Genomic DNA, 24,814 nt, shown 5'->3' with positions numbered 1-24,814 from the left:
ATATACAGACAGGAATGTACACAGACTACGCAGGAGCTTGAGTTGTAGCTTTTTAATATTCTGTATATTTGCATAAAGAAACACATGATTTTATTTGCAGTAATAAAGGTACTGTAGGTTGCAGTATTAAATATGGCTGTATGCGAGCGATGCTCTGGAGCAGAGGAGCATATCCTGGGTTGTGTGTGGAGTCCAAGCTGCCTCAGAGGCACCTGGGTGGTGTGTGTGTGTGTGTGTGGGGTCCAGAGGGAGCTGGGTTGTGTGGAAGGATGACCGGTCTCACAGGTCTTGGACACCAGGATCCACAGAGGTATGTTCACGTTGACTCAGAAGAACCTCCAGAGCTTTCATTTGGAGCAGATGATAACTGAAGGCAAACTGAAGGCGGCTGCTTTGTACTTTAGGAGGTATTGATGCTGGAGCTGAGCTCAAAGCAGAGGGCTGTGCTCGCATGCAGCAGTACTGGTTTAGTCCAACTCAAGCCAAGGCACATCATGTGATCAGAAGAGTCCGTGCAAACGTCCAATAAGAAGGGACTTTGTTTAAATGGGAAAGAGCATCTTCTGTCTCAGCCATGCATCGAGATCAGAGCTCAGCCTGCACCATGCATGTCGCACAAGCAACACACGCACAAGCAACACGCACAAGCAGCACACGCACACACACACAGCACACACACACAGCACTCACACACAGCACTCACACACAGCACTCGGTCAGTGTACATTAAACACAACTACCCCTGCAAAGAGACATACTGCACTAATGCATCAGCCCCACGGGGGGTCTGATCATCACAGCTTTCACCACACCTGTGAGCAACCTGTATTTAACATGGTGTTAATGTCTGCATATGTTACAGGTGCAGAGGAAGCGTCTGGGGAGCGCTTGTTAAACAAGCATATTTAATACTTAAGTTAATCTTTAAAGTGTCTCGTGCTTTTTGTTTGGGGGGGGGTCCCTTCTCTTACATTTCTATTCTTTAGAACAAACACAACATACATCACTGTCACCACCTGGAGGCAACACAGAGGAACGCAGGAGTAGCTGCCATGGTTACGACTTATGTCTATGACATAAACAAGTGCTGTAAAGTCCAATACAATCATACGTGTATATACATATATCACACGTGATACGTGAACTCATGTCTCTATCCTTAAAAAACAAAACAAAAAATTTAAAAGTGCTACAGAGTTTAACGATATTATCATAATATAAGAACATACCTAACAGAATGAAACCGAATGATTAGAACAAGCGTTGGGTGTGGGCTAACCACCATGCAGAATGCCTCTAAAAGTAGAGCCACTGCACACTGACTGAACACTGCACAAACGCACACACACATCTACACATCCTTCTTCGGGACACTGCATTGACTTACATTAATTTCCCAAGCCTGAGCCCAACATTAACCATAGTCACTACTTTTGACCACTACTTGTGACCATAGTCACTACTTGTAACCTTAACCTAAACCCTAACCTGAACCCAACTTAACCCATATCTATACTTTAAATCATGTTGTTAATTGATACACACACATGCACGCACGCACACACGCACACACACACACACACACACACACTTGGACATGAGGACATGTGGGCCTCAAGGACTGACCGAGCTTCAGAGCCCTTTGAGAAGTTGTGATGTGAAGAGCACATAGTCCAACAACCTGCTCATACGTGGAGCACAAAGTCCAACAGCCTGCTCCTGTGAGGAGCTAGGGCCTGCAGTCCGGACATCACTGCCGTGTTATTGCCAAGTGCTCGCCATGTAACCGTCCTCAGGTACCAGTGTCATGGATAACATGGATTTAGTGTGATTGTCTCTAAAATAGAAAAGCTCTCTCCTCATTTATAGAGAAAGTAAAAGCAGGGCATTGGCTTAATACGTTACATTATTGACAAATTCAAAAGTGCAAAGAAACTTCAGATAGAAACTTCCCATGGTTCATAAAAACAGACTTGCATATATGGTAAGCAGCACCAGCAGAGGGGGCAGGAGGGCCACACAGGGGCCATACAGGGGCCCTATAGGGGCCATTGCATATCATCTTCTCCTGTGACATAGTCATACCTCAGCCTTCTCAGTTCCCCAGGTACCATGACTGAAAAACACAGACAGGAGAGACATTAGAACACAGAGGAGCTGGATGTTGTCTGTCATGTCCAATCCGTGATGGTCATGTCCAGCATTTCACCTGACACTCCACAGAGGGATATCCAGCTACGACACACAATAAGGCCCAGGTGAGTCTATATCTGTCGTGAGGGCACACATTGTCACTTGTTTCAGCGCCAGGTAGAGTTAGTGCCCTGCGTCTGGCAGACTTGTGTTAGTGCGGACTTGTGTTAGTGCGGACTTGTGATAGTACACACCTGTGTTAGTGTGGACTTGTGTTAGTGCACACTTGTGTTAGTGTGGACTTGTGTTAGTACACACTTGTGTTAGTGTGGACTTGTGTTAGTACACACTTGTGTTAGTGCACACTTGTGTTAGTACACACTTGTGTTAGTGTGGACTTGTGTTAGTACACACTTGTGTTAGTGCACACTTGTGTTAGTACACACTTGTGTTAGTGTGGACTTGTGTTAGTGTGGACTTGTGTTAGTACACACTTGTGTTAGTGCACACTTATGTTAGTACACACTTGTGTTAGTGTGGACTTGTGTTAGTACACACTTGTGTTAGTGCACACTTGTGTTAGTGCACACTTGTGTTAGTGCACACTTGTGTTAGTGTGGACTTGTGTTAGTACACACTTGTGTTAGTGTGGACTTGTGTTAGTGCACACTTGTGTTAGTACACACTTGTGTTAGTGTGGACTTGTGTTAGTGCACACTTGTGTTAGTGTGGACTTGTGTTAGTGTGGACTTGTGTTAGTGTGGACTTGTGTTAGTGTGGACTTGTGTTAGTACACACTTGTGTTAGTGTGGACTTGTGTTAGTGCACACTTGTGTTAGTGCACACTTGTGTTAGTGCACACTTGTGTTAGTACACACTTGTGTTAGTGTGGACTTGTGTTAGTACACACTTGTGTTAGTGTGGACTTGTGTTAGTGTGGACTTGTGTTAGTACACACTTGTGTTAGTGTGGACTTGTGTTAGTGCACACTTGTGTTAGTGCGCACTTGTGTTAGTGCACACTTGTGTTAGTGTGGACTTGTGTTAGTACACACTTGTGTTAGTGTGGACTTGTGTTAGTGCACACTTGTGTTAGTGTGGACTTGTGTTAGTGCACACTTGTGTTAGTGTGGACTTGTGTTAGTACACACTTGTGTTAGTGTGGACTTGTGTTAGTGCACACTTGTGTTAGTGTGGACTTGTGTTAGTGTCGGACTTGTGTTAGTGTGGACTTGTGTTAGTGTGGACTTGTGTTAGTGTGGACTTGTGTTAGTACACACTTGTGTTAGTGTGGACTTGTGTTAGTGCACACTTGTGTTAGTGCACACTTGTGTTAGTACACACTTGTGTTAGTGTGGACTTATGTTAGTACACACTTGTGTTAGTGTGGACTTGTGTTAGTACACACTTGTGTTAGTGCACACTTATGTTAGTACACACTTGTGTTAGTGCACACTTATGTTAGTACACACTTGTGTTAGTGCACACTTGTGTTAGTACACACTTGTGTTAGTGCACACTTATGTTAGTACACACTTGTGTTAGTGTGGACTTGTGTTAGTACACACTTGTGTTAGTGTGGACTTGTGTTAGTGCACACTTGTGTTAGTGCACACTTGTGTTAGTGCACACTTGTGTTAGTGTGGACTTGTGTTAGTGCACACTTGTGTTAGTGTGGACTTGTGTTAGTGTGGACTTGTGTTAGTGCACACTTGTGTTAGTGTGGACTTGTGTTAGTACACACTTGTGTTAGTGTGGACTTGTGTTAGTGCACACTTGTGTTAGTGTGGACTTGTGTTAGTGTGGACTTGTGTTAGTGCACACTTGTGTTAGTGCACACTTGTGTTAGTACACACTTGTGTTAGTGTGGACTTATGTTAGTACACACTTGTGTTAGTGTGGACTTGTGTTAGTACACACTTGTGTTAGTGCACACTTATGTTAGTACACACTTGTGTTAGTGTGGACTTGTGTTAGTACACACTTGTGTTAATGCACACTTGTGTTAGTGCACACTTGTGTTAGTGCACACTTGTGTTAGTGCACACTTGTGTTAGTACACACTTGTGTTAGTACACACTTGTGTTAGTGCGGACTTGTGTTAGTGCACTTGTGTTAGTGCACACTTGTGTTAGTGCACACTTGTGTTAGTGCACACTTGTGTTAGTGCACACTTGTGTTGCAGACCTGTGTCAGTGACTGACCTGAGCCTGGTAGGCGCTGCCCGTGTCCCGAGGACTGACCCCAGAGAAGGAGGCTGGAGCTGCAGGAGGAGACCCAGGAGCCGAGTATGCTGAGGACACATGGACACACAGTTACATAAGAGCTGTCCATCCAGACAGAGGAGGCACACAGTCCAGAGCACAACACATTTTTACAGTCCAGCTAGAGAGAGGAATCAGACTATTATAAATGAGCACGTTCAACATTATTTCCCTCAAAGATGTTTATTGAAATTGATATTGGGTGATTACTTCACAACAAGATGAATTCCAACAATATTTGCCATCCCAAATACCCATCTTTTACAGCCTTTTCTGCTGAGTTAGTGCGCTAGCCACCAGTGGGTCAGAGCGATTGACCAGTCACAGTGGATGGAGATGGACAGAGAAGAAAAGAAGCAGAAAGGGACATACTGGGGGACGTAGGCGAGTTGGCCCCTCCCTCTGATGTGCTGCGGGGTGTAGCTTTGGACTCAGCGTGTGCTGAAGAGGGAGGTGGAGCCAAGGATGATGTGGGCGCTGGTGGTACAAGCATCTGAGAGGAGATGTAATGACCGGGCACCTTTAACTGCCCACTACCGTTTAGCTGAAACAAAAGGAGAATGGGCAGAGGAGTGGTTAGCTGCACACAGACCTCTGAGACTACTGACTGTCTGCATCAGCTGTTTGTCTTTGTGTGTCACACCTCGGACTGATGTGCACTTTGCAGGTGAGTTGTTAACTAGTTGTCTTAACCTCTAACCCCGCTTTTCCTCTTACAGTATAAGTTAAGTAAAGCGGAGTCTGGATTGCATTGGTGACATTTTAAGATCTTAAGAATTAAAATCATGGGTTTAAAACTAAAAATCCCCTTGAACTCCCTCTTGACCCTGAGACAGCCCCTGTGGCAGAGTATTTACTCACGGAGCTGGAGCTGTGTGCGGCTGGCTCGCAGGCCAGAGACACCAGGTCTTTCAGCGGGTCCTGGGACAGGTGCGGAGGGTAACGGATGGTGCCATGAGGGAAGTATGAGGACGAGGGGAAGTGGAGAGAGGCAGCAGGGTGAGGGCTACGGGACAGGCCTGGACACAGCAATGTTTAAAACATCAGCACATTATTTTCAGACTTCTGTCTGTACTGTGTTGAGGTGAGTGAAAATGGTATCTATGTTATGTATTAACAATATGGAATCATTCTACATATTCAAAGCACATTTACAGCTCATTCCTCAGAGGGAGTGTAGTGTGAGTGCAGTGCCTTGCACAAAGACACAACATCAGTATGAATGGTAACAGTATTGAACTGACCACTGTGCACTGCAATGACCGGCCTGTGGTGCTGTGTGAAGCCCAGTCTGGGGGAGTGTTCCTGGGGAGGGGGGCTTTCCAGCTCTGCCTTCTTCACTGTGGGGGACAGAGCTCCTAGAACACACAGGAGGAGTGTACATGCTCATTTTACACAAATAGATTTAAGATGTAATTATCATATAAATGTTTGCTGATGTTTATATATGTAAAATATGGAGATAGAATTTTGTTATGAGTGGGTGGACTCCCTGTATATCATGAGCTTTCATGACACTGTGTTCTGGACTGTGGCTGTGTGACCCTGAGCTCCATCCTGACCTGTGTCCATGTCATCGGCCCAGTGGCGGGAGCTGCTGGCTGGGGACACAGGGGACGGGTAGTACTCAGGCCCGGGACTGTCCGCCTCGTCCTCTACTGAGCCCGACTTGTGTCTCTTACTCCTGGAACAGCACACACAACTGCACCAATCAGAGATATTATTTACTGTCTCATCTATGCCATTCATTCAATGATCTAAGGCACTAGGATCCTTTACAAAAGCATCGGCTTTATATAGCTCAGTTTGGTTTTGATGCACAGAAAATTGCCATTGTCTTATCAGCATGAGAAGGCTCACCCACTTGAGGAGGTGCTGGCCAGAGAGCGCCTCATGCCCCCAGGCAGCTGCACTGCTGGGCTCAGGTCGTAGGCCAGGTGCCCCTGGAGCTCACCTACAGAGTAACTGGGAGGGGTTCCTGAAACCACAGGTGCTGCACACATAGAACGCGTCACCTCAAACACTGTCTTACGCACACGCACACATACACATACATACGCATTGTCCAGTGAAGGAGCACTTACTTCTGGAGACTTGCACCAGCTCAGTCACACTGAACACCCCCGACGTGACAAAGTTCTCTTGGAAGTCCGGGCTGTCTGAGGAGCACAGGGCTCATTCAAAAAAGCCACTACAACATTTCCTCTATCAAAAGGACATTGCAAATAATCTACTTCTGCCACAGCAGTATATGCCATTTTTAAAGTGTGTATTGAGAGAGAGAGTTGGTAACATACCTGTAGAAGGCACCAACCTATCATCTTTCTCTGAGCTCACCCTGGTGGGACTGCACTGCTCTGCATCTACAGGACATAACATTACATAAGCAGAGAAATCCCCTCATATGCCCAGCTGTGTTTAAATGTGACCTAATAATTCATTCACTCCACACTTGCTGGTGGTAAACTGCTACAGCCACAGCTGCCCTGAGGCAAAGTGACAGAAGTGAAGCTGCCAATCTGCATCATCGGACCACCACCAACACCCATGCACACCTCACATTCATACTAGGCAACATGGGTGTAGTGTCTTGCTTAAGAACACAATGTGGGTGGATGAGTGCCCTAACCACTGAGCAAAAACTTAAGCCTTGTGCCATTACCATGCCAAGAGTCTGTCAGGGCAGAAGAAGCAGTGGGTTGTGTAGTTTGTGATTTTATGATGCTTTGAACATTCACACAGGTGGAATCAGTTTGGCAACTGAAAGTGTGGGCAACTCATAAACCATACAGGTTACAGATTTACCAGGGGTGGGAGACATGGCACAGGGCACAGGTCCAAGAAGCTTCTGCCTCTTTTCTGTGGGCTGCCTGTTTGTAAACGCACCTCGCTCCTGCACGTAGAAGGCCAGGTACAGGTCCAGCTCTTTGATGGAGACGGAGATGTGACGCGGCTGGACACACAACACAGGGTTGGAGCACTGACCGCCCTTCACCAGACGCTCTCCGTCTGTGCTCTCCAGAGGGATGCCCTTAAACAGGATGACCATGACCAAGTCCAAACGCCACACCTGGAACCAAGCACATGCAGTCAGCCCTGTTTACAGCCCTGTCTCAACCCCGTCTCAGCCCTGTTTACAGCCCTGTGTCAGCCCTATCACAGCTCTATCCCTGTCTCCAAGGGGGATATACACAGTATTTATTTTGAGTTGGTTCATACAGCACAGTTTTATCACTTCCCATTTGAATTTGACACAGTAATAGCTACATGTTTGACTTTAAAAGCCTTGTTTTTTTCTATATTTTTCTATTTTCTATTGCTATTTTCTGATCTATGTTATATCTGTATGTGGCAATAACGCGGGACACCTTCAATAGAATCATTTGGATCATTTTAGCCCTGGGTATATTTTTAACAAGGCTTAAAGGTCACAAGAGTTAATTTAGCATAATATAGGACCTTTAACCTGTTCTTTTGATTGGAGAATAAGACTGTACCTTATCGGCCTGTCTGAGACAGTCTATGCGCCGCATCTTGCCTTTCTGGTCCGGGTTGGACAAGACACAGCTGGCCGCTTTCTTTCCTGTGATGGACAGGACAAAGTCTTCTCTGCACTCTGGTCTGATGTCTTTCCGGAGCTTAGCCAAGAGTCGACTGGCCCACTTCTGTTTGACCTGCACAGAGACAGATCCAAAACAACACTTCAACATAAGCAGCAGAGAAAGTAGTATGCCTCTGTGTCTCTCATCTCTCCAGACACTCACCTCTGGTTTCTCTCCCAGCAGTTCTTCTTTGACGGCGTTCTCCTCCTCTTTGCTCATCCTCTTCTCGTGTTTCTTGAAATACTTCCTCTTGCGGGCCTGGAGGTTAAACCAGGTGTAGGAGAAGGCTCGGACCTGCGGCAGCAGTGCCTCGATGAATGGATGGAACTCATCCTGGACACAGGCAAGGCACAGGAGTTTCTATATAGTGTACTGTATGGCACAGTTCCCCTCTCTGTACTTGTATACTGTATACTGTACTCCATAGGTCCTGTATATGTACAGTATGTATACTGCAGACTTGTTAAACCAGAGCAACAGCGTGCAATCATCTTTACAATCATGCCTTGATTTTGCCCAAGCCTTTCTAATAGCCTGGCTCTTATTCACCAGTGGGTCAGATGGGCAGCAGAGGAGAGTGAAGCGATATTACAAATCCAAAATTGTGTTGCAGTTTCAGTATAAAAGGAGAAAAGCGTGTTGTTGAGTGGACGATTTGATGCTCTGGGTGGACAGTGCTATCAGCAGGAAGGGATAATGTAGTAAGCAGAAGAGTGTTTTAGTTGACAGAGAGACTGCAGCAGTGATGAAAAGATTTAAACATGCGTGAACCAAAACCAATCTCAGCTGGTGTGTGACTGTAGTCTATGCGTGTGTTTGTTTCATGCAAGTGTCAGTCCAGAGCCGTCCCTGAAAGACTGTGACACAGAGCGGACCCATCACCTCACGCAGGGTGCAGGCTCTATACGCTTAGGAACAGGACGCAGGCGCAGCGCGCGCCCTCCGCCCCTGAAGTCGAGCTGATAAAGTTTGTGATGGTGACGACCGCGGCCGTGTGTCACACAATTGTAGAACTTGTCTGCGTATCTGTGGTCTGCGTGTGGACAGATGCCCTCTGCTGGGGGAGTTTAAAGCCTATGCTTATACTGCGGCCATTTTCTGCTGACACGCCCGCGTTCTGTTCCGCGTGGATGTCGTGGGTTCCGCGTGCATGATTTGGGAGGAGAGATGTCCTGGGCCGGCCTCGACGAGCTCGGTACTGTCCTGCCAGGAGTCAGCATTTCACATGGAACATGTGCGCCGCGGCGTACGTGTTCGTCTCCCCTGTGTGCACAGTGACGCGCGCTTACCGCGCCTCTGCACTGTGGCGCTATCGGACCGCCTCACTCCAGGCCACACTAGCCTCCGCGCTGGGCACAGATCGGACTTTGGCTGTGCGTGATATTAGCTCTACTTTTAATGGCGAGTTTTGACCCTGGTTAGAGCTAAATTGTCCCTGGGCCGCTTCCGCACTGGAAGCGCCAGCTCAGCGGAAACGTACACAAACAAAATATAGTGAGCTTTGAGGAGAGACTGCAGCTCGAAAGGCCGAACTTAACGCATTAGAACAAATATAGTGACATTGGCCTACGTCTATTCAATCGTTCTGAAAGCACTGCTAACAGGCTAACTATTTGTTTTAGGCACGGGCTTCTGAATGACGTCTAGCATAAAGTGAGATGTAGTGAACAGCAGGCTCCAAAAGTGACAGTTTGAGAGGCGGCGCTCTGTCCGAGCTGCGCACAGTCCAACTCCTCGCATTGCGTCTTTTTGGAAACCGCAGCAAAGCCAAAGAAGCGAGCGGGTTTCATACCATTGCAAAGATCAGCCTCCGCGGAGAGGTCCAGCTGTTCCGCAGGCGTTCCCATCGGTTATCAGTCCATTCCGTCCCCTTTGATGAAGTTCATCGGTGCTGCTCGGGACCAGAGACGTCCCGCGTCAGTCCAGCCCCTCCTGCTCCTCCAGCCCCTCCTGCTCCTCCTGCTCCTTCCTGCTCCCTCCTCCAGCCCCTCCTGCTCCTCCTGCTCCTCCAGCCCCCCTGCTCCTTCAGCTCATCCAACCCCTTCTGCTTCTCCTGTTCCTCCTGCTCTCTTGCTCCTTTCTGCTCCCTCCTCTTGCTCCTCCTGCTCCTGCTCCCTCTTTGGCCAGTGTTCCAGGAGGCTAGTGCACCTCCTCATTGGTGCTCCCGTCCTGTCCTCATAGAACCCTGAGGCTACGTGCCATCCTCTCCTTTAGGAAAGTGCAGTGTGGTTTACATAAGATTACACTGGTCTGAAGAACTCTTGTAAACTTTAAATACTTCGTAGCCTATTTGCCAAAAATAAGATATAGTGTATTCTGATCTGCCATAGTAAGATACATTAGGCATACTCATGTCATTTCCATTTGTGAGAATTAGTGACCTTCATGGCTAAAATAAAGATGGTCTTTTATGAAAATTGCCCTGGCAGCCTGCTCATAAGTGAGGCCTGCCCCAAAAACCTTCACATGAAGCACAGACAGAGCTGTGTGTGCCCACTCTGCTACAGCCGTCATCAGGGCTGTGGTTTTGTTACCTGTGGACACTGTCACCAGGTCACAGACACATCACAGACTCAGAGGGACAGCTCTCTGCATGTGAAGGACAGGTTGTTTTTAGGTTGGTTGTGTTAAAGCAAGAATAAAGTCACTGCTCCACTACAATGAGAGGAGCTGATGGACGCCCTTCTGTAGCGTGTGCAAGGACGTTCCACTGGAAGAAAGCTGTGCCTGGGGCTGAGAGCTCTATGGCCCCTGGAGCTCTCTGTGTGCATGTGTGCATGTGTGCGTGAGTGTGTATGCACAGCTGGACGTGCAGGTTTGGGGTGGCCTGTGTTTTAATCGAAGGTTACTGGTACTTTGTGGGAACACACTTCAGGAGCTCATCTTGAACACAACCTGCAATGCAGACAGGCAGATTTTTCCATTGGATACAATACATGTCTTGTTGATGTGCACTAGTCTTCTGAGGGCACACTGGTAGTGCCCCAGTTCCTGGTTATTGTTTTCTTTTGGCAGCTCCTGACTTCTCTGAGGACATTATTCACCAGTGTGATGTTTGTGTTCAAACTGAAGTACACATAAATCAGTTCAGGTGCAAATAGAAAATACCAGCACAAAATGTACCCAAAATATGGTAATATTTGTAATATTTGTATAATTTCCAAAATATCTGAGTAATAGTGGCAATTTGTGAAAAGACGAAAACAAAAAAAAAAAAAAAAGTAGTGCTGAGTTCTAAAACAGAATCCCTCAGTGCTATCAAAGTATCATCAAATCTATCAAGCTAAAATTAAGGGACAATTTACGCACAAGGAAGGTAGTATTCTGTCAGTTTAAACCTTATCCTAACAAAATAAATATGCTGCCATTTATTTGTATTAGTCAAATCAAAACTGTCATTTAGACAAGGAAAAAACAGGTGATACAGGGGGGAGCCAGTTGCAACAACTGTTATTGTGTCCTTAGGCAAGGCACTTCACCCACATTACTTAGTATGAAAGTGGTGTGTGCATGAGTGTTGGCTGAAGGGGCCAATGGTGCATATTGGCAGCCTCCGTCAGCCTGCCCCAGGGCAGCTGTGGCTACAATAGTAGTGAATGAATAATGATCTGTAAAGTGTCTTTGAGTGTCCAGAAAAGTGCAATATAAAACTGACACATCATTATTATCATTATTATTATGGTTGCTAGGTAACACACCTCTGTCGTATCTGCTACCTGTGTCAAGGTAGGAGAAGTAAAATTATAACTCCTTACAAAATGACTAGAAAAGATTAGGCAAGTTTTTTGTAAAATCTTATATCTAATTATAGTAACTAGTTTAGTGAAGTAAGTATTCTAACCTGTCATGGATTTAACTGTTACTTTACTTTAGGTGTAATAAAACAAATCAAATTAGGTTTCTCCAGACAAACTCCCTCCATGTTCAGGAGCCAGAGTTGGTGATGATGCCTCCACATATTTAACCAATCAATCATTTTGTATGTTAATGTTAAAAGCTCCTATATTAGGCTGACTGAGTGTTAAGACACGTTCTATTGCTGTAACCTCCTCAAAAACAGCTGGAGTTGTGTTTTGTTTCATTCACACATGTTTGAGTAACCTTTTATTATTTAGTCTGTCTACACCACAAAAGCTCAAAATGCTCTGTTTCACCTTGTGATGTCATGAGGCGATAGTTTTTAAGTGAATAGTGATAGTTTTTACCTTTAGTGTAATAGAGATCAGCAATTCAAAAGCTGAAATCATCCAAATGATTCTGATTAAGCTGTATGGAGTTTAAAAACACAGTGGAGCACTTTGTGTATTACCACATGACATCACAATGTAGAAGAGAGTATTTGAGAGAAAAATTAGAAAAAATAAAATGGTGTAATAAAGACCCTTTAATGATTTGTTATTCTAAAATTACACGGGCTAGTTTTTAGGCTAAACATGGTGGTGGGTGCATGTCAACATTTGGTTATGATGACATATACAGTGGCCACCGTAAGATGTGCAACTTCTCATGTCCAAATGGCACACCTTTGGCCAAATGACATCATACTGGTCAACCCATTCATGCACTCACTAAACAGACTTAAAAAGAAGTTCTTCATTGTGGTTTACTACAGGAGGCCAGAACACATGGGACATAGAATGGTTTACTCAGTGCCAAGTTGGAGCTGGATGGAGCAGTGACAGCAGCGCAAAACATAGTGAGCACAAACTCTCATACACACCACAGGCTCCATACAACAGTAGCAGTGTGAACAGTCAGGACGTAAAACATGGGCATTCACAAAAACGTATTTCAGAGACTAAGACTGTATTTATAGATCTTTATAGTTTGAACTGAGGACAGGAGTAAGGGCACAGGAGAAACTGTAAGCTGAAAGTTCAAATACATCAGTATTTAGAAATGTCCATGTCATTAAAGGAACTGTATGTAAGATTTTGGTTTTAAATTTAATTAACACAAGGATCTGGGTCTGCAGTAAACATGTTCACATCAAAAATAAGTTTTACTGATAACAACTGTAATGATGAGTTATTATTAATTACAAAAACATCAGACACGATGGCCCATTTAGTTATAGGCAGAATATATACGGAGAATGAGCCTTACATGCGTCTTTCGGTTGGGTTGCCAGCTGCAAAGCTGAAATCCAGTAGAATTAAACCTAAAATGACTCTCTCTGGTCTGAATGGTCAGTGAGTGAATTCTGGAGGTTCTGAGCTTGAGAAATGGCCTGTCCATATACTGACTGAGACAAACCTGGATGTGAGATAAGCTTGGATGCGTCCTCTCTCTGTAGACTAAAACAGTAAGAGCACAGACCACATACAGTTCCTTTAACATTAAAACAATAGAAAAATATGGGCCCTGGCTTTGAGAAGGGGACCAAATCTACACAAAAGGCTCCAAATAGTTTAAAACAACAGAGCTAACATGAGGAGAGACTCTTCATTCACAGAGCTGCTTAAATAACAACATCACGTTTCATTTTCATTCAAAAATTCTGTTCTGTACAACTATTAACAGTAAATATAAACTAAAGCAAGGCATGACAAGCACGAAGGGAGAGGCAGTCCAGAGGACGGTCCAGTGTCTCTCCTCATGACTGCAGAAGAAAGCTCGATGTAGCTCGACTTTGAGATGAAAAGTGTAACAGGTCCTCCAATGTCCAGTCTGCTGCCGGGAGCCCAGTGTGAGCCCTGCCCAGCGGCCTCGACCACTCTGCTGCCCGAGGGCCTTTTGTCTGCACAATCCAAACTGATATCTCTCTGTATTTTTATCCAGAGGGATATCAGTCTCATCCTTTGTATCTCGAGTCTGACTAACCATGATCGTCCAATGATTGAAGGAGCTCATTGGTCACTCATCATTTACATCAAAATTACATTTCTCTCACCTCAGATGAACAGACTTTAGTGCTTGACTCATTAATTCTGCAGAAATCCACATGTTTTCCAGTCCTCTGAGATATTTTTCCCATTCATTTTTCCTTGTAATCACATTTGTTTTGATAACGATGGACCAATGTGTGTCCCTGATTGGCTAATCCACCTATCAATCACGCCCATCTGAACTCTGGGAGATTCACCAGTGACCATACTCACATCATTGTGAAGTACTGAAGAAGTGTGTGTTCAGGACCCCAGGCCAGTCAGCTCAGCAGTGGATCTCGTAAGCGATCTGAGAGTCTATGAAGAGGCCGCTGTGGTTCAGGTACAGGCCCTCAGACTCGGCGGTCAGCACGGGCTCTGCCTCTCCCCCCTCTCCGGCCATCCTCCTCATAGTCCGTGTGTCCTCCAGCTGTTTGGGAGCCGCGAGGGGGCTGGAGGGGGGGCCCTGACCGGAGCTCTCAGAGGGGGCGGAGCTGACGTCAGGAGGCGGGACCACGGGGGGTGGCACAGGTTTGGCCCGGTTCAGGACGTACATTTCATGGCCGCGCTCGTCCCTGTACTCCTCTAGCTGGGCAAAGGTGGTGGGACCATCAGAGTAGTCGTTCACGTACAAGATACTCTCCTCCTGAGAACACACACAGGGCAAGCCACTAGTGCGACTGGAGCCACAGTGCTGTAAGAACGGGGTTACCATAGTGACCACCTAAGTAACTTAACCCTAATACTGTAATGGGTGGTGACCTTAGTACTGTTACAGCGCAGTTGTAACTAGACTGCCCTTACCAGAGGGATTTTATCTTTCTTTAGTGATGTTACCATAGAGCAGTTAGCTTAGGCTTAGCATAATGTTATCTTATCCTCGTTACTATGGTTACGTGCCATGACCCCAGTGCTGTAACCTTAGGATGGACCGGCCTGCCTCCACTGAAGCATGTACTTGTGCATTCCTGTCTCCTTCATTTTGATTCTTTCATTCTTTACATCTCCCTTATATATAATATATACAGCATCCAAGCGTTTGCTTTCTCCCTTTACTTGCTGTTTGAAGCTGTTAGTGCTGTTTCAGTGCACTACCTTTACCGTTAGTCTAGTTGCCATAATGATCTTATTATAGTGATATTACCATGGATCACATTATAGTATGATCTTAAAGGTGCAGTGTGTAACTTTTCTGGATGGGTCCACAACCTGTTTATCTCCATGGAGATATTAATGCTTTGTTTTAAATTGTCCACAGTATGATATAAAACTAATCTGTCTGCATTTATTTAACTACAGATGTTATTTATTGTTCAAAGTTGTAATCACTTCCCCACAAACCTCAACTGTACTTTAACTTGCAAGTCTCCAGGGAGATTCATAAGTTCATGGCCATATCGTGGAACATTCTATGCACATCTCCATGGACATAAGCAGGTGTTGGACCCTCGACCAGACAAGTTACAGAGTGCACCTTTAACATTGTAATAAAACTATACCCACATTACTGTAGTAGTGTAAACATGGTAATGTTACTGCAGTTATTACACAGATATTACCATAGTCATCTTCCTGTAGTTGTTACCATAGTACTGTTACCATAGTACTGTTACCATAGTACGGTTACCATAGTACGGTTACCATAGTACGGTTACCATAGAACTTATTGTTATTGTGATGTTGTTACCACTGTGCTGTTACCATAGTGATGTCACCATAGTGTAGATTACAGTTACTGTAATGATGTAACCATGGTGATATTACTATAGTCTTATTGTTATTATAATGTTGTCACCTTTGTGTTATTTCCATGATGATACAATAGTTGTCATGTTACTGTAGTGACGTTAACATGGTGCTGTTACCTTGGTGTCAGGGTCGTGGGCCTCCTTGTCAGGCTGCTGCTGGCGGCTGTAGATCATCATGAGCAGCAGCAGAGCGGTCAGGGCTAACAGGGAGATGCCCACTGCGATGGCCGTCTGTGTGGCAGGCCCCAGGGCGCTGAAGGCCATGCTGCCCAGAGCATAGAGTGGCTCGCGGCTCACCTCCGAACCATAGCTCCGGGGGCGTGGCCAGGGTGGGGAATGCGAGGAGAGCTGCGACCACGAGGCCCACATGGAGGTAGAGGAGTTGATGGCCAGCTGGAAGGTAACTCTGGCCACACCCCCTGCATTCCATGCCTCACATTCATAGAAGCCTGCATGTGCCACTGTCACATTACTGAGGAACAACATGCCACTGCCCGTGTCTGGGTCAAAGCGCTCAGCTCGCTGCACTGTCTGAGGGCCCCTCTGAAGGGCCCTCCACTCGCCCCACCACACCGGCCCCTGGCTCCTGCACCAGGCCTCGAGGAGCGAGGGCTGCCTTACCCTGGGAAGCCTTCCTCCATGTCACCTGCACACACAGGACAATGACTGACTTTCTGCTTGTAAAGCCAGTATGGTTTTGACCAAATGATGTAGTGCCTTTGAAAATGAGTGTACAGAAGAAACACTGTGTTTGACACTTGCATTGTTTGAGAGGTGAAACGTCATGCAGTAATGTTCTCACCAAAGAGTAGTTCCCATAGTGAGGTTCCAATAGTTGTTTTGCTGTATTGCGTTTACCATAGTATTGAGCACATGTATGGCTTTTTAGGGTTTTAAGGTAGGGTTGTTCAAATAGTGAGTCAAACCTTCTTCTCCTGGGAAACTAAGAGGGCATATAACAACTCAGCAGAGAGAGACCAAATGTAGATATTCAGATGAGTACGATACTGCATTTTAGTACATGAGATATTTAAGAAACACAATACTCAATGCAATCAAATGAAGTTAACAGTTGGGCTGGGACCTGACCTGTGGGCGAGGGTACCCTGAGGCATGGCACGACACCCGCAGGCTCTCGCCCAGCCGCACGGCCAGTCTGCGGGGCTCCAGTTGGACCACGGGGGGTATGCACACCAGGCTGTTCAAGGGCACCTCTACCAGGCTGAGCTGAGACAGGCGGGGTGGGTCTGCACACACCAGTCGCCGCTCGGCAGAACTCAGCAGCCTCTGGCCCTCTTCATCTACCCAGCTGCGCAGCCAGTGCAGTGCACAGTCACAGCGCCACGGGTTATCTGCACAAAGGAAACAGGACCAGGAGCACCTGTCACACCTGGCAATGTAATTTGCTCTCCACAGCATAGCTAACTTTAACACGTGCACCAAAACCAAGCAACATGACTCGGTGCTGCTGATCTAAAACTAGTGAGTACATGTCCAGACACTCTAATATTGTACTGGCTGTTTCTTATCCCGTGCAGCAGAATGCCTCTCCTCATCTGTGCCTAAGGTAAATCAGAATCAGTGTTGTGCAAGTTCACACTTTTCATGAACTAGTTCAAAGTTCAGTTCACATTTGTTCAAAGTGAACAGTTCATGTTCATAGTTCACAATTTTAATTTTGAACTAGTTCAAAGTTCAGTTCATTTTATTTTTAGGTGAAATATGTAAATGAAAGGCTGCATTTATTTTTCAAATGGGCTTCTAGTTTACAACAACTTTACAAGAAACACTGTTGGGCAAGTTACTTTAAAACTCGAATGTGTTATTTATGACTTGTTACGACTATTACAGCACTTTTGAGTTACTCTCACCAAAATAACTGTGAAGATGCTGAACTTTTGCGCCGTATATTGACTGAACCAGGACCAAAACAGGACTAAACCAGAACTGAACCAGGACTAAACCAGGTCTAAACAAGGACTAAACCAGAACTGAACCAGGTCTAAACCAGGACTGAACCAGGTCTAAACCAGAAATAAACCAAGACTAAACCAGGACCAAACCAGGACCAAACCAGGACCAAACCAGGACTAAACCAGAACTGAACCAGGTCTAAACCAGGAGTAAACTGAGACTAAACCAGGACCAAACCAGGACTAATCCTGGACTACAACTTGGAATCTAGGACAGCCCCTGAGAGAACCCCAGAGTGCAATCGGGCGTCAGCTGCGTTTAGCTCCGTGGAGCGCGGAGTTCTGCGTCGGTCCTTTCGCTCACGATCACAGTCTACACGGGCGCACCTCCGCTGATATCGCGGTGATTTTAGTGAATTTGTATGAAGAAAAACGAAAAACCCAGTACTTCAATCCAGGTTAAAAAAGCATTGTGACGTGTGTTACTGACATTTGTACCAGTTAAAATATTACCACTTTTTCCCTGTAATGCCGAACATTACTGCGTTGCAGCAAAAAGCAATGCATTACAGTAATTCGTTACTTTTATAACGCGTTACTCCCAGCACTGACAAGATATTAACCATAACCACTATAGAGCCACGTGTGGAGCAGCACGTCCTGTGTGTGTAGATTTCAGAAAATAGGATCCATCTTATTTTTTGACACTCTACGCGAGTGTAGGCGCGTATCCCCGTCAAAATCCACAGAGAGCATGTATCTATTGTTGTATTTGTGCATTTACCATCAGCACATCGTGCTCCCTGGGCAGCTGCCAGTGGAGTGGCCTTAACGTTGACACGCGGCTGTGGTTTCGTGAGGTTAAGTGCGAGCAGATCGTCACTCGTCGGGTGAAAACAAATTCCAACGTTTAATTGAACCCACAGTGACGTACGTCGTTCATCTCACATAATTTGAACAAATTCACGTTCAAGTTCTTGATTTACAAAAGTGTTGCGTTCAGTTCAAAGTTCACTGAAAAATGAACGTGTTGAATGAACGCATTCTTTTGAACACAGCTTCTCTAGATGTGTTATTGGGGTCTGGGAGAATCGAATGACACCTCATTAGTTCCTGAGTTTACAGCATTTTGATTAACTGGTTTAAATTGGACTAGGACAGTTATCTGGGTTTCCTGGCATACACATAAACACACTGACCAAGGGGTGAAGGTTGATTGATCACATAGTGCTGTGTGTTTAGGGCTGACAGGTGCAGTTTGTCAGCACTGACTCATACTTTACTGGACTGACTCACCGGTCATTCGGAGCACCTGCAGGCTGACCAGTGGCCGCAGGGAGGCGGGGCCCATGGTATGGAGGTTGTTGCGGCTCAGATCGAGCAGAGCCAGGGAGGAGAGGCCGGACAGAGCCTGGTCCGACAGCACCTCAATGCTGTTCTGCTGCAGGTGCAGCTCCTGGAGACGCTGTAGTACATAGATGTACACAGGTGTTACACATGACCACATGCTTAGCTATGCCCCCATGTGTGACCTGCGCCCGCATGTGTGACCTGTGCCTGCGCCCGCATGTGTGACCTGCGCCCGCATGTGTGACCTGTGCTTGCATCTGTGCCCGCATGTGTGACCTGCGCCCGCGCCCGCTTGTGTGACCTGCGCCTGCGTCTGTACCCGCATGTGTGACCTGCGCCCGCATGTGTGACCTGTGTTCCCTGTTCTCTGTGTCCATGTGTGAATCAGTCCTCACGTGTGGTACTGTTACCTGGAGGCCCCTAAAGGTGTAGTCCAGCAGTCGGGTGATGTCATTGCGAGACAGGTATAGGATGCGTAGGTGCTCCAGGCCATGGAAGAGGTCGGCACTCAGCAGGTGGATCCTGTTCCCATTCAGAGCCAGCTCCAGCAGTTGAGCCTGGTGCTCAAAGCAGCCGGGCTCCATGGCTGAGATACTGTTGTTCTGCCAGGGAAAGGACAGTTAGTCACACTAGTACACACTAGTGCAATCTAGAACACAGTGGTGCACACAAGTGCAAGTATACTTGTGTACACTCTAGTACTCTCGTACACACCAGTGCACACTACTGTAAATTAGCACACACTTGTGCACACTACTATACATTAGTACACACTAGTACACTCTAGTATACATTAGTACACACTAGTACACTCTAGTACACATTAGTGCTCAGTCACACTAGCACACACTAGTACAGTCAGTCACACTAGAGCACACTAGTACAGGACCGAGAATGGGGGGGAGAGGGAGGTGTCTCACCTGTAAATAGAGGTAGTGTAGGTGTCTGAGAGGAGCCAGGTCAGCTCTGCGGAGATGAGCGATGCGATTGTCCTGGAGGAAAATGGTCTGTGTTCCAGAGAGAAAGCACTGTTCAGTGTTCATGTGTACTATGTGTCCTTATCAGTAGACAAGACTACTGCTACTACAAACTACTACAACAACTACTACGACTACTACTACTACTACTACGGTCACTCCAGAGTTAATGCAGTCATTATACCAATCCTTCACGAATAATCAGAATTCAGCATCAGAAGAAGAAGAAGAAGAAGAAGTTAAATATTTTTGTCACTCATTTCAGAATTCAAACCCATATAGATTAGAGTTTATTTCTTGAATTTTTATGATTATGGCTTATAGATAATGAAAAAACAAAATTCCATATTGTGAAAAAGTGGAATATTGGGAAGTCATGATGTCACATCTTAATCATCTTTATCAACTGAAAACACCTGCAAAAGTTTCCTGAGCCTTTAAATCGTCTGTCAGTCTGGATCCGTGGGCTACACAATCATGGGGAAGGCTGCTGACTGGACAGAAGACAGTCACTGACACCCTCTACTCTGAGAAAGCCACAAGAGGTCACTGCTTAAGAAGCTGGTTGTTCAATGCTGTATCCAAGCTGTGGAGAAAAAGAACTGGACTGTTGCTCAGTGGTCCAAAGTCTCTGTTTGGGGACCACTGAATCTCATCTCTGCTATTTGCAGATGATGTTGTCCTATTAGCTTCATCAAAACAGGACCTACAACATGCATTGGGGTGGTTTGCAGCCGAGTGTGAGCAGATCAGCTCTGCCAAAAAAAGGTGTCAAGCTCTTTGGGTGGGTGGAGAGTCCCTGCCTCAAGTGGAGGTGTTCAAGTATCTCGAGGTCTTGTTCACGAGTGAGGGAAGGACGGAGTGTGAGATTGACAGGCGCATCAGTGCAGCGTCTGCAGTGATGCAGCCGCTGTATTGGACCGTTGTGGTCAAGGGGGAAGCTCTTGATTTACCGGTCAATCTTCATTCGTCCCCTCACCTATGGTCATGAGCTTCATGTACTGACCAAAAGGTCACGGATACAAACGGAATGAGTTTCCTCCACAGTGGCTGGGCACTCTTTAGAGATAGGGTGAGGAGCTCAGTCACATGGGAGAAGCTCTGAGTAGAGCTGCTGCTCCTCCACGTCAGAGAAGCCAGCCTCCTGGACACCTCCCTTGGGGGGTGAATGCTTCAGGTTCCTCCCGGAGGAGCAGTGATGATTTGGGCTGCCATGTGATCTGCTGGTGTTGTCTGCTGACAAGCTTTAAGGAGATGCTGATTTCATCTTCCAGCAGGATGTGGCACCTGCCCACACAACCAAAGATATCAAAGATGGTTCCATGGCGTTACTCCGCTTTACTGGCCAGCAAAATCTCCTGACCTGAACCACACAGAGAATCTCTGGGATATTGCCAAGGGAAAGATGAGAGACACCAGACTCAACAATGCAGATGACCTGAAGGCTGCTATCAAAGCATCCTAAGCTTCCATTCCACCTGAGCACAGGGTGATCTCCTCCTTGCATTGATTGAGTGTTGGACTAGTAAATGCAAACAAACCACAGTGTGTCTCTCAGATCCTATCACCTGAGACCCAACATATGACAGCATTAAGTACATACACATACAATGTTCAGGCTTGTCTCAGTGTGTATCCAAATGAGACTCATTTGTGAGAGGGCCTCTGTGGGCATGGGCAGGATCAGGGGGTACCTGTGTGGAGGGCGGGATGTGTTTGGGAGTTTCCCGCAGACTGGTGGAGCCGCACTCCACTGTGAGGCTGTAGCATCTGCAGCTCAAAGGGCACGGAGGAGAGGTGCCCCCCCGAGCAACCAGGAGAACAGCCAGGAGAACACCCCAGCACGACATCATCCCAACGGGACACCTGCCACACACACAGGACTGTCAGAGTGCACCTGTCAGAGAGCACCTGCCACACACACAAATCAGATACAAATCATCAGATACTAATCGAGTGTAAAAATAGTATCAAAACTAGATACTCAGGTATAGATTCTAAAAACATCCCATGCACAGGACAGAAATTAACCTTCCCTGAATGTCATTACACACAGACTAGTATACACCTGTGGACTACTATTTAATGCTGAAAATCACATTCTAGGGTGTTTTTCAGTAAAAAAATAAAATGTTATCATGGTTTTGGAATGGGTGTCGAGTAATGTCTATTCCTTAGTTTTGCAATCAAAATTTTTGTATCATTATATCAGGAACCAGGGAGCACCTGCTCATGGGCTACAATTACTATAGTAAAATTCTATATTTTACATATTTTTACATATGATATGTGCAAAGAAGAAGCTTGAGAGGGGCTAGAGTTATGGTCATGGTGGTTTTGCAACCCTATTTAACAGCCTAACAGCCGAAATAAAGATTTAATATGAAGAAAAAAATCATCCTCCCTTCTGCTTTTTGGACAAATAGCACCCTGACCATAGTCATACTATTTTATACCAAATGCACCTACTTAATGACCTGTTGCATACACTTGTTGTGTGACCTGCACCTGGAACCCACATTTCTGCTCCGCTCCTCCTCCTCTATGGAATATGTTCCTCTATGTTCTTGCTTTGCCAGGAATGTTTCATGGTAAGGCATTAAATGTAGACTATCTGTATCTCCATGGAAACAAGCAGCAGACACCACTGACAGAAATAATGCATATATTTTTCAAGGTAGTCATTTAGCAACAGTCTAATTGAACTGGAAAAACAGGTAAATTAATGCCATACTGTAGTACATTTCAGGCAGTGCAATGCCATGTTCATGGAGGTAAGAAGGTGGCACACCCCTACCAGAAAAATGACTCAAATTGGATTGAACAGAGAAGGGAATGGGAACAGTGACAGTGATCAGGGTACATTATTTACAGTAGTATGTAGCCTTAGCCTATGCTCCATCCAGGTGGGTATCAGTATCAGTATCTGCCCTGACTCAAGGATGGGGGCATTCAGCGTCCAAGACCAACCACAACCAGCCTGCCACTCACACACCTATAGAAAGTCAAGCGTGGGTGTCTTGCCCAAGGACACAACAATAGTACACACCAATCACAACTAGGATTAAACCGCAAATCAATTCTGTCATATGATTGGTTAATTAAAAACATGGAAGAATGCGTTATTTGACAATCAACAACACGACAAAACCTACCCAGGGAAGCGCCTCCGCCGCAGCGCTCCGGTCCGTCTCCTCCTGCCTGATATGGAGGAGCTGGTGATGGAGCAGAGCGTGACCCCGCCTGGTCTGCTGCGCGATGGAGCTTCAGCCGAGCAGCGCAACAACAAACATGGCGCACGCACAGCAGGCTCCCCCCGCACCGTGCCCCGCACTCACCTGCTCACGGCGGAGACCGGCCTCCTCACAGCGGGGCTCTCTGGTACCCACGGGCCGCTGTAGTCCGCCCGCAGACCTCGCTCAGTCCGGTCAAGGGCCCAATCCGGTTCAGCATCAGCACCACGCGCCTCTTTCCACTGCGCAGGACACTTCCGCCAAACCCTCCACAATAAAAGCGGCACCACACGTTCTGCACGCGCTGGACACGCTCTTCATACTTGCCTGACAGCATGGATCTACATGACTGACAGCTGCAGCGCGTCCATGGCCACAGATCAAACTTGAAATGCTCGTAGGTTAATGATGGTGACATGGATCAGTCGTGCCCAAAGTAACACACTTAGGCCGCGTCTCAATTCTCTTTCCTCGCTTCCTTCTCCTTTATTCCTCTCCTCGATCCTCAATTTTTCAGCTGTCAATCAAATGTGTCACATTAAGTGGTGTCCCAAAGAAAAACATGGAAAGAAGGAATAAACAGGTTGGCTGGTGTTATTCCAGCTCCCACAGATGAATGCTATTGTTGTTGTGTCCTTGGGCAAGACACTTAACCCACCTTGCCCACAGTGTGTGAATGGGTGAGTGGTTCCTTGTTGTAAAGTGCCTTGAAGGTGGAAAAACGCTACAGAAAAATGTGACCATTTACCATATTTATGCAGCATTATTCCTGTTAATACCAGGGAAAGCAGTGAACTTACTACAGCCCTTTCCTGTACTGGAGGAAAGGAAAATAAACTACTTTTTGCATCCAAGGACAGTTTACACTTTTAACATGACATTTCTCTACAGCAGAGCTGTCTGTGTCCAACCTTCTCCACAAAGAGCAGCATAAGGTCACAGGAAGTAGGCCTACAGTCAGTAATTTAAATAGTTGCATTTACACAGGTTTGACCATATCTTCACACTAGGCTCGACACACTGATGTTAAGCCAGCATCTTCATTTTTATCTATAGTAAAAAATATAGCTTCAGATCATTTGGTTCAATAGAGCGAGAAACTGGAGGGCCGATAAAAACTGGCCTAAGAGCTGGATTTGGGCCTCCAGGTCACAGCTTGGACACACCTGCTCTACAGGGACAATGAGGTGTCACTCAAAGCTCTGAGCGTTTAAAGAAACTGTATGTTAACTACGCTCTTACTTTAAAAAATATATTACAATCACAAATGGCCCTGTGCTGCCAGACACATACAGGTTCTTGTCAGTCTCAGTATATGCCTCATGCCTCATGTGAAACTCAGAACCTCCAGAACCCCCTGAAATGCAGAGGCTGCACTAGCACTGATTCAGGATGGGCAGCAGGTGTTTGGGTTTAAAGACTGACCATTCAGACCAGAGAGGCATTTTAGGTTTAAACCAACTGGATTTCAGCATTGGAGCTGGCAACGCAAATGAGAGACTCATGTGAGGCTCATTCTGCTTTCTGATTGAAGAATCGTCTTGAGAACCAAAACACTGAATTATAACAAAAGCACCTGGCCATCATGTCCAGTATTTTTGTAATTAAAAATAATTCAGCATTACAATTGTTATGAGTAAAAGAGCCATGTTTGACGTGTTTACCTCATATCTGGGGACACAGATACAAGGTCACGTTCATGACATTTAGTTCTTTTAAGTCCATACA

The 24,814-nt window shown here is 46.0% G+C and overlaps 2 protein-coding genes across 3 annotated transcripts; both read right to left on the bottom strand.

Moving 5' to 3' along the window:
* Nucleotides 1-37: 37 nt before the first annotated feature.
* Nucleotides 38-9,940, bottom strand: nfic (nuclear factor I/C). 2 transcript variants are annotated; one of them, XM_020927729.2, is made up of 13 exons: nucleotides 9,791-9,940; nucleotides 8,161-8,331; nucleotides 7,894-8,070; nucleotides 7,283-7,466; nucleotides 6,694-6,759; nucleotides 6,481-6,555; nucleotides 6,257-6,389; nucleotides 5,959-6,080; nucleotides 5,641-5,754; nucleotides 5,258-5,415; nucleotides 4,769-4,940; nucleotides 4,337-4,425; nucleotides 38-2,116 (listed from the first exon to the last, which is right to left on the bottom strand). In XM_020927729.2, exons 1-13 carry the CDS (start codon nucleotides 9,791-9,793, stop codon nucleotides 2,096-2,098), a joined length of 1,485 nt encoding a protein of 494 aa, XP_020783388.1. In that variant the 5' UTR covers nucleotides 9,794-9,940; the 3' UTR covers nucleotides 38-2,095. The 2 variants fall into 2 exon arrangements, 1 of the variants encoding a protein (XP_020783388.1); XR_008633553.1 differs by lacking the exons at nucleotides 38-2,116; nucleotides 4,337-4,425; nucleotides 4,769-4,940; nucleotides 5,258-5,415 and having other exon boundaries at nucleotides 5,644-5,754; nucleotides 6,261-6,389.
* A 2,863-nt stretch (nucleotides 9,941-12,803) lies between these two features.
* LOC110162804 (leucine-rich repeat-containing protein 24) lies at nucleotides 12,804-24,768 on the bottom strand. The gene is given in 8 exon segments (XM_020927702.2): nucleotides 12,804-14,511; nucleotides 15,731-16,135; nucleotides 16,137-16,259; nucleotides 16,703-16,965; nucleotides 18,823-18,991; nucleotides 19,287-19,478; nucleotides 19,797-19,883; nucleotides 21,548-24,768. Coding segments are annotated over 8 exon segments (1,758 nt in total). The 5' UTR covers nucleotides 21,707-24,768; the 3' UTR covers nucleotides 12,804-14,151.
* Nucleotides 24,769-24,814: the final 46 nt, after the last annotated feature.

This window comes from Boleophthalmus pectinirostris, unplaced genomic scaffold (genome assembly GCF_026225935.1).
Source record: "Boleophthalmus pectinirostris isolate CB_2022bp ecotype Guang Dong unplaced genomic scaffold, ASM2622593v1 HiC_scaffold_7, whole genome shotgun sequence".
Classification (NCBI taxonomy): Eukaryota; Metazoa; Chordata; class Actinopteri; order Gobiiformes; family Gobiidae; genus Boleophthalmus; species Boleophthalmus pectinirostris.
Note: the sequence above shows the minus strand (reverse complement) of the source record. Positions and strands in the feature narration are given on the sequence as shown.

What these genes read in the sequence shown, in the direction of transcription:
- nfic (XM_020927729.2), bottom strand. An exon ending in GTCTCAGACAGGCCGATAAG is followed by an intron (nt 7,467 to 7,893) that starts GTACAGTCTTAT and finishes GCTTGGTTCCAG; the next exon opens with GTGTGGCGTTTGGACTTGGT. An exon ending in CCGCACACAGCTCCAGCTCC is followed by an intron (nt 4,941 to 5,257) that starts GTGAGTAAATAC and finishes CTTTTGTTTCAG; the next exon opens with CTAAACGGTAGTGGGCAGTT.